The 13,370-nt window shown below is 34.3% G+C and overlaps 1 protein-coding gene across 4 annotated transcripts in view; it reads right to left on the bottom strand.

The window, feature by feature from the left end:
• Positions 1-202: 202 nt before the first annotated feature.
• The window catches only part of LOC107964020 (alpha-tocopherol transfer protein), a 17,081-nt gene continuing 3,913 nt past the window's right edge, over positions 203-13,370 (bottom strand). The window contains exons 1-5 of one of the 4 annotated variants that reach the window (XM_026443781.1): positions 12,316-12,333; positions 4,971-5,292; positions 4,782-4,876; positions 3,768-4,082; positions 203-927 (exon numbers count right to left, since the gene is read on the bottom strand). In XM_026443781.1, the coding sequence (XP_026299566.1) occupies positions 571-927; positions 3,768-4,082; positions 4,782-4,876; positions 4,971-5,292; positions 12,316-12,318 (1,092 nt within the window). In that variant the 5' untranslated portion in view covers positions 12,319-12,333 and the 3' untranslated portion in view covers positions 203-570. Of the gene's footprint in view, positions 928-3,767; positions 4,083-4,781; positions 4,877-4,970; positions 8,421-9,032; positions 9,162-12,315; positions 12,334-13,370 lie in introns of those variants that run through there. The other 3 variants (XM_026443782.1, XM_026443783.1, XM_391912.6) reach the window with 3 other exon arrangements.

Raw genomic sequence — 13,370 nt, 5'->3', positions numbered from 1 at the left:
GAGGGAGGGAGAAGGGTCGAGGAACCTTCTTGAAGGGAGAATTTCGAGGGGAAAGAATAGTAGTAGTTTCTAGATTTCTAGATTTTTCGGGTGCAAAGGGGATAGGATATAAGAAAATAATTCGAGTTATCTTTAACTCTCCAAGGAAATTGAACGTGATTGATTTTTCTTAGCTCGCCTCGAATCGTCAATTTATTATCAATTCGCGATTTCTTATCCCATTTATTTTAATAATAACAACAATAAAAAGAAGAAGAAGAACGAAGAGGTATTTCCTCTCGTGAAAGATCGATATATCGATATATATATATATAACCTTTATACTTCTGTGAAAGAGAAGCTTGTTACGGATTAACGTATATAAGAAAGAAAGAAAGAAAGGAACGATAGAAACGAAATGTACAACGTAGAAAGTTCTCCCTCGAATCCTCCGTGCGTTTGAAAATTGAGAATCGAAGCTGCGTCAAGCTTTTCCGTCGATCAAGAAATGGAAGAAGAAGAAGAAGAAGAAGAAGTTTGATATCGTGACACGGAGAGAGGGAGGGAAGCGAGTTGGGATCCTGCTCGATTTCAATCCTCGATCAATTGGCCCAACTGTTGGAGTATCTCCTCGGGGACGATGTATCCGAGCTGCTTCATCTCTTTCACGATCTGGGGCACTTTGCTCAGGTTGTCGATCCACTTGTAGTAGGGCAACTCCTCCCTGGTCCCCCCGTACCTCTTGGGCAAATGGAACGGGGAGATGTGCTTGTGAAGGCTGTCCATGTTCCCGCCGTGGAAGAAGATTTTCTTCTGCATCCTAGCGTCGAGCAGGGGTTTGAACACCGAGAACATCACGTCGAACACCCAGGATTGGTGGAGGATGTGTATCGCGTGAGTCTTCATCGGGAACGCCGACACCATCAACGCTATCACCATATTGGCAACCTGTCGACACGAGGGAACGTTTCTTCGTTTCTTTTTTTTTTAGATTAATTCTTTGAATTCGATTATATATTATGGAAAAGGAAGGGAGGGATGAAATTTTTTTCCTTCTTTCAATCGAGTTAAACGAAATTGTCTCGATTAAGAAAGAAGTGATCTAATAAAGATTTAAATTGTAAACTTAAAAATTGAAAATTAAAATTTTTCTAATACTATTATAACAAAACTCAAATAAAAACTTAATTAAACAAAAAATTCAAATAAACTCAAATAAAAACTTTAATTAAACAAAAAATTCAAATAAACTCAAAATAAAAACAAAACTCAAACAAAAACTTTAATTAAACAAAAAATTCAAATAAACTCAAAATAAAAACAAAACTCAAATAAAAACTTAATTAAACAAAAAATTCAAATAAAAACAAAACTCAAACAAAAACTTTAATTAAACAAAAAATTCAAATAAACTTAAAATAAAAACAAAACTCAAATAAAAACTTAATTAAACAAAAAATTCAAATAAAAACAAAACTCAAATAAAAACTTAATTAAACAAAAAATTCAAATAAACTCAAAATAAAAACAAAACTCAAATAAAAACTTAATTAAACAAAAAATTCAAATAAAAACAAAACTCAAATAAAAACTTAATTAAACAAAAAATTCAAATAAACTCAAAACTCAAATAAAAACTTAATTAAACAAAAAATTCAAATAAACTCAAAATAAAAACAAAACTCAAATAAAAATTTAATTAAACAAAAAATTCAAATAAAAACAAAACTCAAATAAAAACTTTAATTAAACAAAAAATTCAAATAAACTCAAAATAAAAACAAAACTCAAACAAAAACTTTAATTAAACAAAAAATTCAAATAAACTCAAAATAAAAACAAAACTCAAATAAACTCAAATAAAAACTTTAATTAAACAAAAAATTCAAATAAACTCAAAATAAAAACAAAACTCAAACAAAAACTTTAATTAAACAAAAAATTCAAATAAACTTAAAATAAAAACAAAACTCAAATAAAAACTTAATTAAACAAAAAATTCAAATAAAAACAAAACTCAAATAAAAACTTAATTAAACAAAAAATTCAAATAAACTCAAAATAAAAACAAAACTCAAATAAAAACTTAATTAAACAAAAAATTCAAATAAAAACAAAACTCAAATAAAAACTTAATTAAACAAAAAATTCAAATAAACTCAAAACTCAAATAAAAACTTAATTAAACAAAAAATTCAAATAAACTCAAAATAAAAACAAAACTCAAATAAAAATTTAATTAAACAAAAAATTCAAATAAAAACAAAACTCAAATAAAAACTTTAATTAAACAAAAAATTCAAATAAACTCAAAATAAAAACAAAACTCAAACAAAAACTTTAATTAAACAAAAAATTCAAATAAACTCAAAATAAAAACAAAACTCAAATAAACTCAAATAAAAACTTTAATTAAACAAAAAATTCAAATAAACTCAAAATAAAAACAAAACTCAAACAAAAACTTTAATTAAACAAAAAATTCAAATAAACTCAAAATAAAAACAAAACTCAAATAAAAACTTAATTAAACAAAAAATTCAAATAAAAACAAAACTCAAACAAAAACTTTAATTAAACAAAAAATTCAAATAAACTCAAAATAAAAACAAAACTCAAATAAAAACTTAATTAAACAAAAAATTCAAATAAAAACAAAACTCAAATAAAAACTTAATTAAACAAAAAATTCAAATAAACTCAAAATAAAAACAAAACTCAAATAAAAATTTAATTAAACAAAAAATTCAAATAAAAACAAAACTCAAATAAAAACTTAATTAAACAAAAAATTCAAATAAACTCAAAACTCAAATAAAAACTTAATTAAACAAAAAATTCAAATAAAAACAAAACTCAAATAAAAACTTAATTAAACAAAAATTCAAATAAACTTAAAACTCAAATAAAAACTTAATTAAACAAAAAATTCAAATAAAAACAAAACTCAAATAAAAACTTAATTAAACAAAAAATTCAAATAAACTCAAAACTCAAATAAAAACTTAATTAAACAAAAAATTCAAATAAAAACAAAACTCAAATAAAAACTTAATTAAACAAAAAATTCAAATAAACTCAAAACTCAAATAAAAACTTAATTAAACAAAAAATTCAAATAAAAACAAAACTCAAATAAAAACTTAATTAAACAAAAAATTCAAATAAACTCAAAACTCAAATAAAAACTTAATTAAACAAAAAATTCAAATAAAAACAAAACTCAAATAAAAACTTAATTAAACAAAAAATTCAAATAAACTCAAAATAAAAATTTTTATATCAAATTGCAAATTTAAAGATTAATTTTTATTATAACAATTTAGATATAAATTTAATACAAGAAAAAATGAAACATAAAAATTTATTTTTAAAAAAACATGTTTTAGGATAATAAGATAATTATCATATGATATAACGTCGATATGTATAAAAATATGAATGAACGGGGAGAAAGATAAATTTTCTATTTTCAAAGAAAGAAATTAAGAAAGATGGATCGATCGAATGAGAGAATCCGGTCGAGGAGGATGCTCGAAACAAAGTCGAGAACTTTACGGATTGTTGAAGTTTGAAGGGCGAGCCGTTAGTGGCACGGCTTTACACAAGCCAGCCACTTCACCGGATATTCGGGATGAATAAACGTAACGAAGGAGAGAGAAGGAATTGAAGGAGGAGGGCGCTATTAGTTTCAAGGATGGTTTAAGTTTCAACACAACGATACATGAATACGTATAAATCCTCGTATAAATATTTCATTGATTATTGGAAAATTTTTTAAACGATACCTGGGGAGTGATGGTCCACGCGTGGGCCATGGTGATTCCCTCCAAGTCGAAGATCACGGTTCCACCGAGGATCTGAGCCCTCGGCTCGAGAACGCCGAGCTCGAGGATGATGATGGTCGCCTTGAAGATCTCCTCCACCGAGTACTTCCTCGGATCCCAATTCCCCAGACGGTATATCATTATCCTTCTCCCGCACTGGGTCCTGTAAGGGGGCACGGAAACAACGTCGTCGTCTCCTATGTACTTCATCTCGAGCGGCCTTATGTCTTGATGGATCTCCGGGTGCTCCTCTTTGAAGTTGCAGTAATTCACGATCTTGAGAACAGGATTTTTACCGATGTGTTTTTAAACTTTTCTCTCAGGGGAGAAATATAATTTTTGAATAAAATGGAGATATATTATTATATTCTATTTATATATGGAATGGTAAGTTTCGATCAGCTTCTTGGTAAATAAAGATTTCTCTGAACAATGAAGAGAAGTATCTTTTATCTATAAAATTAAAATCAAGATGGCTCGTTTAATCAAAGCAAAGATACAAAGTCCTTTCTTCTTTCTCGCTTGCTTCTCTCAATTTTCCTCTTCTTTCTCCAATGAGATTGAATAATTTTTCTAATTTTCGAGAAATCGATATATATTCGTGACTAATCAATCTCTTTGTTTCGAGAGGAAAATTTTCCACTTTTGTAAAATTAAACACAAATTACGTGGAAATAATCTCTTGAGAAAGAAATAAGTAATAAGACAAAGTGAGAGAGAAGAAAAGACATCAATTTCTCAAGATATTTATAATCGCGTCAAGCGTGTAGTAGCCTCTTATTCAGCTCTCCTTGACACGATTGTGCAACGGTTGCAACTGGATTCGTTTCACGAATCGTGCAACACTCGGCAAATTATCTATACACCTTATTATCGTAACGTGATAAATTAAACGGATAATTTAAAATTGCAAATAAACGAAAACTCCGAATATAATTTCGTCGTTCGTAATGAAAGAGAAAAGAACGAGCTTACCAATCGATGCGCCCGGTTAACGTTGAAGTTCCTCGTTCTCAGAAATCTGATCAAAAAATCGTCGTCCATCCTCCGCGGCAGACACTCCCCCCTCTCTGAACACGCAAAGAAAAATTTGAAGAATTTCCAATCTGACCGAATAAAATCTGTCTCTCGTTACATTTAGAGATTGTTTCCTCCCCAAATTACCGTAAATCATATCCCTCAGTTCCTGAAGTGTCCTGCACTTGACGTCGTCCGTCTCCCCGAGCTCCCTCCTCGCGTAATCGATCACATCCTGCGACGGTTCCCCAAGGTCCAGGCACACCTCCTCGTCGTCCACCAACGGTTCGCCACCCCGATCGTCCTTGAGTTCCGGCATCCCGTCGCGACTCGGCTTTCCAACATCGATACCCCCCCCGTCCTCCACCGCGCTCCTCCTCCTCTCCAACAGGATCTCCCTCGCCTCGTCCCTCAACCGTCCGACAACAGCCGCGACGACACCGCCGCCGATCCCATCCGACTCGTTCCGCTGCGGCATGATTCCGTCCACACAACAATTTTTCCTCGCGCTCCTCCTCCTCCTCCTCCTCCTATTCTTCTTCTTCTTCTTCTTCTCCTCCTCTCCTCCGGGATGTGAGCGCGGGATGAACGGGAAAGGGAGGGGCGGGAAGGGGGGAAAGGGAAAAAGGAGGACGTTTTCGGGGGAGGGTCGTCAAAAGGGGAGAACGATTGATATATCGAGAGAGAGATTAACCTCGACAAACTCGATACGTTTCGCCCTAGTCAATGGTAAACCGTTCTCGGCCACCTTCCGACCGGTTTCGTTTTTGTCGCGATCTCGTTTCCCGCTCAAAATCGTGATTCGAAGTCTCGCGGATTTCGTTTGAACGGGAGAATATTGTCGGAATTATCGATCATTTTTTTTTTGGAACAAGATTTGATTGATCGAGATTGTTATTGCGAAGGTTATTGGCCGATCGACAATTTCTTCTTTCTTTTTTTATCTACGCGAGTTTCAGATTCGAAGATTTCTCGAACACTGTTATTTTCACAATATGCTTCTTCGTTAATGTTGGAAAATGTTGGAGGAAAGAAATTTTCTCGAGAGAGAAGAAAATGGCGGAGCGGAGCGAGCGATGTCGATCGGTGATGCAAACCGGCGGCGACTACGGGTTCGGCCTTGTTGCACCGACTCAAAACGCAACCGCCGTTTCCCTCTTACCTCGCGTCCTTTGAAAATCTTCGCGACAGAGGCAACAATCGCGCCATTCTCTCTCGTCCTTTCCTTTCTTCCTTCCTAATTCTTCGAGGGGAGAGGAGGAAGAATTGTAAAATAAAATAGAAAATATTGATGAATGAGAGAAGATAAACGATTTTCTCGAATTGAAAGTTTTTCTAGAATTAAATCAACTCTCTAGTCAAATGGGTTTTTAAACTCGATCTCGTCGATCGATTCCGGGGAGAGAAAAATCCGGGCGATAATAATCGCCATTAGCCACATCCATTAAATGCGGATATCGGCGTTAATAAAATTTACAATATCGCCGATTCAATTTTCCGCTCGATCACCATCTCCCCTCCCTGTTTAACGCGATAAATTATATATATATTATCCGGTGTTGATGACCATCAACGATCCACAATAACTGGTGCTATCCTTTTGAAAAAGCGTGAAAAAGTACTTTTTTATATTAAGAGCAGCCAATTAAAAATTATGTATACCAGCTTTCTAATCCCGTAAAGGAAGATCATTGGCGCGTATCAATGTCTCGTTAACGAGTACAATATATAAAGGGTGTCCCAAAAACCCGCTCTCCCTGATTCTTCCTTCGAACAATCCGAGATCTCTCTAAATCCTCTCCTCTCTCTTTCTTTTCCTCGTCGAGGATTCTTAATCGGTGGAGGAGAGGAACTTTCTTCGATCTTTGACGATAAGCTTCTACGAATAATTTCGTAGGATTCTACGATAATATACGGTGTCTCGAATTAATCGACGCGAGATTTGAATTTGCCGCCATTTCTTAAGTTGTTGGCAAGCCTGAAAAACGCGGAATTAGATTATTAATCGCGAAAAAGGGACGAAGCGCGTTTTCGTTGATCGGCGAAATTGCCGCGATCGGCGAGGAACAAACGCAGCCGCGACGCGTCACCGTTTGGCGCGGATTTTTTGGCCAGCGGGCGTGGTCGGGCCACGCTTTTTCGAGGACGAGGCTGGTCGAGCGGCGGCCGTTGACGGCGCTCGATATCGCGACGCGATGGCACGCTTCTCTCCGCCGAAATTGGACGACATCGACGCGGCCGACACGCGGCTTCAACGAGACAATCGGCGAAACGATTCGATCACCGCGCGAGACGTTTGCTGGCCGCGCGCTCTCCCGCTTCGGTGATCAGAATTGGCGGATCGTGCGATTTAACGCCGTTGGATTTCTTCTTACGGGGTTGTTCGAACTCGAAGGTCTACGTCGAACGATCCCACAACGCGCATCACGAGAGATTCAGCCACGATCGTGAAAAATTTCGTGGAGGCCATTTGCCTTATCCTACGTACTTTGTCATTCGCTTAAAAGATAAATATTCAAAGACTCTCTTTTATATTTATAATTCGAATCTCGCGTTAATTTTTGCACACCCTGTATACCGTGTCCAATGTTTATCTATTCCTTCGAAAGAGCGTCCTCGAGAAGCATCACTTTTTCGAAAGAGGGGGGGGGAAGATTGATGTTTGCGATCGGAGAAAGTTCAAACTTCGCGAGTTTGAACCGCAAAATGCAAGGTTGCCGTTCGTTCCGCCGAGATTCGGCAAACTTGAAACGCTGGAATTGGAATGGGATACGCGATCGATTCGGGATAAAAGCGAACTTCTCTCTCTCTCTCTCTCTCTCAGGAGCGCGTAAAAATAAAAAAAAAACGAGGGAAACTGAATGGAGATGGCGTCGTATGTGGGTGTAAGGTTCCGTATTCGAGCAACGTTCCCACGGATCAATGGATAACACGGTTCAAAGAACATCCTCGATCCGATGCTTGATATTGTATGGGTATATATGTATATCGGTCGATTTATCGCAACTGGATTTCTCCACGCGGAGAATAATGAAAATTAAAAAAATATTAGTAGAAAGTCGAGACACATTGTATCTGCTGGTTAAGGAACTCGATGTTTACCTTTTCCCATTCTCGGAATTAGCGGATAATAAATCCGAATTATCCGTGTGAAAAGCGTGATTGATCGTACAGTTTGAAAGACGTATACAACGTTCTCGATCGTAAAACGCGTGTTATTTAATTCAATTAATACGATTGCGTCATTCGATCGACGCAATCGAAAATAATCGCATTGGAATTATCGAAGGAAAATCGAATCTTACCTCGAAAGGCAAGAAATTCTTGGAATCGTTGACGGAAAAGCCAGCATTGAAAAATGTATCGAAATCGAATATATTTCGGCACGAACTTGGGGAGGGGAGGGTTGCGAAACGTGTCATGGCCATCCTGTTGCATCCACGCTTTGCCGCTCTCGCTAACGATCACGTACTCGTGAGCGATCCGTGGCGTGGGTGGCGTACGTCGCGATTCACGCGCTCCGGAGAAAGTAAAACGTTTGATATTTCCTCGTCGCGATTTCAGAATCGTGATAACTCGCTCTTCATTCGATTAGAATTATACTTGTTCGATCCTCTCGATTTTGTGATGAGATTTCACTTTCGATCTCGAAGTTAGTCGAATTCGGTCCTCGTATTCGAAATTGAAATGAAAAATTGAGAAATGAAGGATATTGTTTTTTGATCCAAGTTAAAATTTATTTATCAGAATCGGGAAAAAAAGAAGGAAATTGTAGAATCGAATTTTGAAAAACAAATCGTACACGTGACGCAACCGCGTTTCAATTACGCTCCTCGTAGCAATTTCAACTCTGCATAAGCGCAATTATCGCTACTTTCTCTGCCCTCGCGACACAGTAACTGCAGTTCTTTTTTCTTTTCCCCCTCGAAACGTGATCTTTCAACGTTCCAATGAGTCGTTAAACCGTGTTCCAGTTTATTGTTCGTCCGTCTTTCCTTTTCATCAGTCTCTTTCATAGAAATTAAATAACTGTAATTTATATACTTGCTCTATCTGAGAAAGGAAAAACGTTGATGAACGAAATTGTTCAAGTTTCGAAAACTTTTTCAAAAGAATCTAATCGTACGCTATCTTGGAAGAGAAGAATATCGAGAGAATGGAAAAAAATTGTCGAGATTAACGAGAGGGGATTACTTTTAAAATACTCACACCTATGCTCGACTTGGGGAGCCGTGAAGGACGCGCGAGGTGATCCGTGCGCTACCGCGAGCCTGCATGCACTGTGGCGCCGGAGAGCCCCTACTAGCCCGCTCCTAGCCTTCTTCCGTGTTTGTAAATCTGCGAACGAGAAAGTCGTACACGCCGATTGTGCCACGATCGCTAGATCCACGAATCCTATCGTGGAGAAGTTAGCGGATATCGAAGGAGAGGCCCCCCTCGAACGAAATCGAAATCGTGATAATGGACGAATGAAGAGTTAAAAATGCAACATCGTGATGTAAATAAATAGGAAAGATTTAATCGAGAGATTAAATCTGTGTATTTAAATATTCTTTCTATGGATTTTGGAAAAAATTTGGAATTTTGTTAATTTCACGAGAAGTAATATAGGAGAGAATAGAATAATTCTGATCTAATAAAGATACGTATTTCGCATGAAAGGTGAAAAATAGTTTCTGGAAATTATTAAGAGGAACAATGCTCGTATTCCAAAATGATTTGTATTTATAGGGAAAAAGAAAAGAAATATCTTATGAAATTTCAAATCGAATGTCGATCTTCGTTCAAGGAAATATACGCGAGTAGATCTGTTTCTTTTTTTCTTGTTTGCGAATTATCGGGAAAAAAATGTTTAATTAACGATGGATAAAAAAAAGTATCATTATCTCGATAATCCGATCGAGTAATCGCTGTAATAATATTATTGCGCGACTTTTATTACGTAAAAGAAGAAATTTTCTAGTTGAATCGATCAAAGTTTAAAGAGAAAATTATTGATTATCAAGCGTTTCTTTTTTTCTTGCTTTAAAGATTTCTCAAGTTGCGACTAATCTCGCGCTGATCCAGTTTCAAGGGTTGCTTAATGGATGGATGAGCCGCTCAGAGATCCCAAATCCGTTTGGTTAACGAAATCCGCTTCGAACAGAGATTTTCCCGCCAATAAACGAAACTGTCTTTTTTGGAGGAAATAGAGTGAAAAGTTAAAGAGAAAAAATTAGTTTCTCTTGGGATAGTTTGGTAGAGACAAATACGTAGAATGTGTTGGAAAAATTTCTTTTTCGATTAATCACAATATCGCGAGCAAAGTTGTGAAACAACTTTCATTTTCTGTATCAACATTGTATATACGTATATATACATTTTTATAAACGCGTTATAAATTTCTCTTGATACCAGTGTAACGTCCCCGGATTACGAAACTCTCGAAACCTTTTTTTAGAATGAATCTTTTAGACTTTTTAATAAATACGTGCACAAAGTATATCCGATAATAAAAGAAGTTATCCATTAATAATAATAAATAAATTATAATAACAATAAATTTTCATAAAAAAAAAATTAGAAAGGAAGAAAAAGATGGGAAGACAAAGATGGGAAGAAAATTTCAATGTCCGTGATAATAAAAGTTATCCATTTGTAATAAACATAAATCAAAAATTAGCAAGAAGAGGATATATATATATATGAAATTGAAAATATTGGCGAAAATATTGGAAATTGAAAAATTTCATAGAAAGAAAAAGATGAGAAGACAAAGTTAGAAAATTTCAATGTCCGTGATAGAAGAAGTTATCTATTTCGTGCACACATAAATCGAAAATTAACAAGAAGAGGATATATATATGAAATTGAAAATTCTTCCAACAAATTTTCATAAAAAGAAAAATTACAAAGGAAAAAAAAGATGGGAAGACAAAGTTAGAAAATTTCAATGTCCGTGATAATAGAAGTTATCCATTCGTAATAAACATAAATCGAAAATTAGCAAGAAGAAGATGATATATATATAATGAAATTGAAAATTCTTCCAACAAATTTTCATCAAAAGAAAAATTAGAAAGAAAGAAAAAGATGGGAAGACAAAGTTGGAAAATTTCGAATTACATAAATCGAAATTAGCAAGAATAAGATGATATATATATAATGAAATTGAAAATTTTTCCAACAAATTTTCATAAAAAAAAAAAAAAATTATAAAGGGAAGAAGACAAAGTTAGAAAATTTTAATGTCCGTGATAATAAAAGTTATCCATTCGTGCACACATAAATCGAAAATTAACAAGAAGAGGATATATATTCTTCCAACAAATTTTCATAAAAAGAAAAATTACAAAGGAAAAAAAAGATGAGAAGACAAAGTTAGAAAATTTCAATGTTCGTGATAATAGAAGTTATCCATTCGTAATAAACATAAATCGAAAATTAGCAAGAAAAAGATGATATATATATAATGAAATTGAAAATTCTTCCAACAAATTTTCATCAAAAGAAAAATTAGAAAGGAAGAAAAAGATGGGAAGACAAAGTTAGAAAATTTCGAATTACATAAATCGAAATTAGCAAGAAGAAGATGATATATATATAATGAAATTGAAAATTTTTCCAACAAATTTTCATCAAAAGGAAAAAAAAAATTAGGAAGAAAAAAATGGGAAGACAAAGTTAGAAAATTTCGATGTTTGATTTTACGGTTTTAGAAAGGGAAATAAATAATGGAGGGCGGAAGTGGACGCTCGAAACGTCTTTGCTCGACTTGGCCATATAAACGACACCGCAACTTTATAGATGGAACAATCTATGATATAGGAAGTGGAAGTTTCCCTTTCCTCGCGATTAAGAAAAACGATCGAATACTTTTTTTTCTTTTTTTAATTCATCCTTCATTATTCTTCTTTTTTTCCATTTACAATTTATCAACACAATCCAATTTTACGATCACTCTTGTTATTATTCGTTATTTTTATCGATACGCAATTTATCTTACGGTGATTGTATTTATTTCCTTTCTTATTATTTTTGTTATTAATTTGCGTGATACACGTTGCATTACTTTCCTTCGTATTTCGAAAAAGTTCATCAAATTTCAATGTCGATCGAATCGTTTCGTAACACGCTATGCCGGTGCCGGTTAAACGCGCCCGTTAAATGGAACTCGCGTACCGATTCTAATTGCGAGACGATTAAACTCGTCTATGAATCTGAAAAGGGAATCAGAAAGGAAAAGAAAAAGAGAAAAGCGAAGAGGAGAAATCGCATTATATTCCATATACCACGAAAATAACACGCGAAGAATGAAACTTTCTAGATAAGCTTCGAATGGATTAATAAATATCAATTGCTCTAAACAAATCTGGAATAGAGAGTGTATGAAAGAGGACTAGAATTATAATTTTCAACAAAGATTTTCTTCGTTTTTCTCGACAATTCCTCCGAGCTTAAGATTAAGATTAAGAGGAAGAGATTTTCGAAGAAAGCGAAAAGAAAGTGAAACCATTGTTCGATCCAAAGTGTCGCTTCCTGCAAAGTTTCCTTTCCCCTCGAAAACGATCGGATAAAAAATTTTGGCGGCAATTTTGAAAATCACAATTTTCTTAGAATTTTTTTACCAAGTCTCTTAACTCGAAACGAGTTTGTTTCCAACTGGAAAGATTGGAAGAAAAACAGATTGGACGGATATCTTATAAAAGGAGATTACGAAATTACGTAAACACGAGGAATATGAAACGTAGCGAATAATTTGAATTACGTGTTATTGAAATATTAAAATAAGTCGGTTGAAAGAGAAAAAAAAAAAAATCTCTAAGATATAATTACTGCTTTTTTTCCCCGTCTCTTTTTTCCAATATCTCATATTTAACTAATATATTTCCATGCAATTATCGCTTATTTAACAATCCATTTCCTGTTTCTCCGTGTTCCATTTGTATTAGCATTACGTTATATTTTCTTCGTACGTGCGAGTTTCTTCGTTGTCCTCGCTTGAAGATTTGAAAAACTGGTAAACGAATGAAAACGTGACGTTTCTTTCCACGGCGACACACAGATCGAATACAAATGTTCCTTCGAGTTACGTGCTCCTTCGTTAAGGCTCTTTCCTCGACACACGGCTAACCTAACATTGTAGCAACCTTCTGACTTAATACAATACCGACCTCAAATTCTCGATTCTGCAATATCGTATTTCTTCTTTTACGTAAATTCATCATTCGAACCAATAAATGTCCCTTTTCTAACGTCGTCGAGATTTAAATGAAATTTGTAAATGTTAAGATATTTCGATTTCTTCTTATAATTTTTGGAATTAATCGGATGCTATAATTAAATGGGAAACGATTTGAACTCGAGACCGAGAAATCAGATTCACGATATTTTATTAATTCATTTCTATAATGTTACTCGTATAATTGTATATCGTTCGTTCCATTATTTTATTAATCGTTACGATTTTTTTTTCTTTTTCGAAGAAAAATTTATATATTATAATTATTCAACGATTTCTTGTTTCAAATATCGTGATTTGCATTTATCACGGGGCAACGATAAAAA

This window comes from Apis mellifera, linkage group LG11 (genome assembly GCF_003254395.2).
Source record: "Apis mellifera strain DH4 linkage group LG11, Amel_HAv3.1, whole genome shotgun sequence".
Classification (NCBI taxonomy): Eukaryota; Metazoa; Arthropoda; class Insecta; order Hymenoptera; family Apidae; genus Apis; species Apis mellifera.
This window is presented reverse-complemented; position numbering and strand designations above follow the sequence as displayed.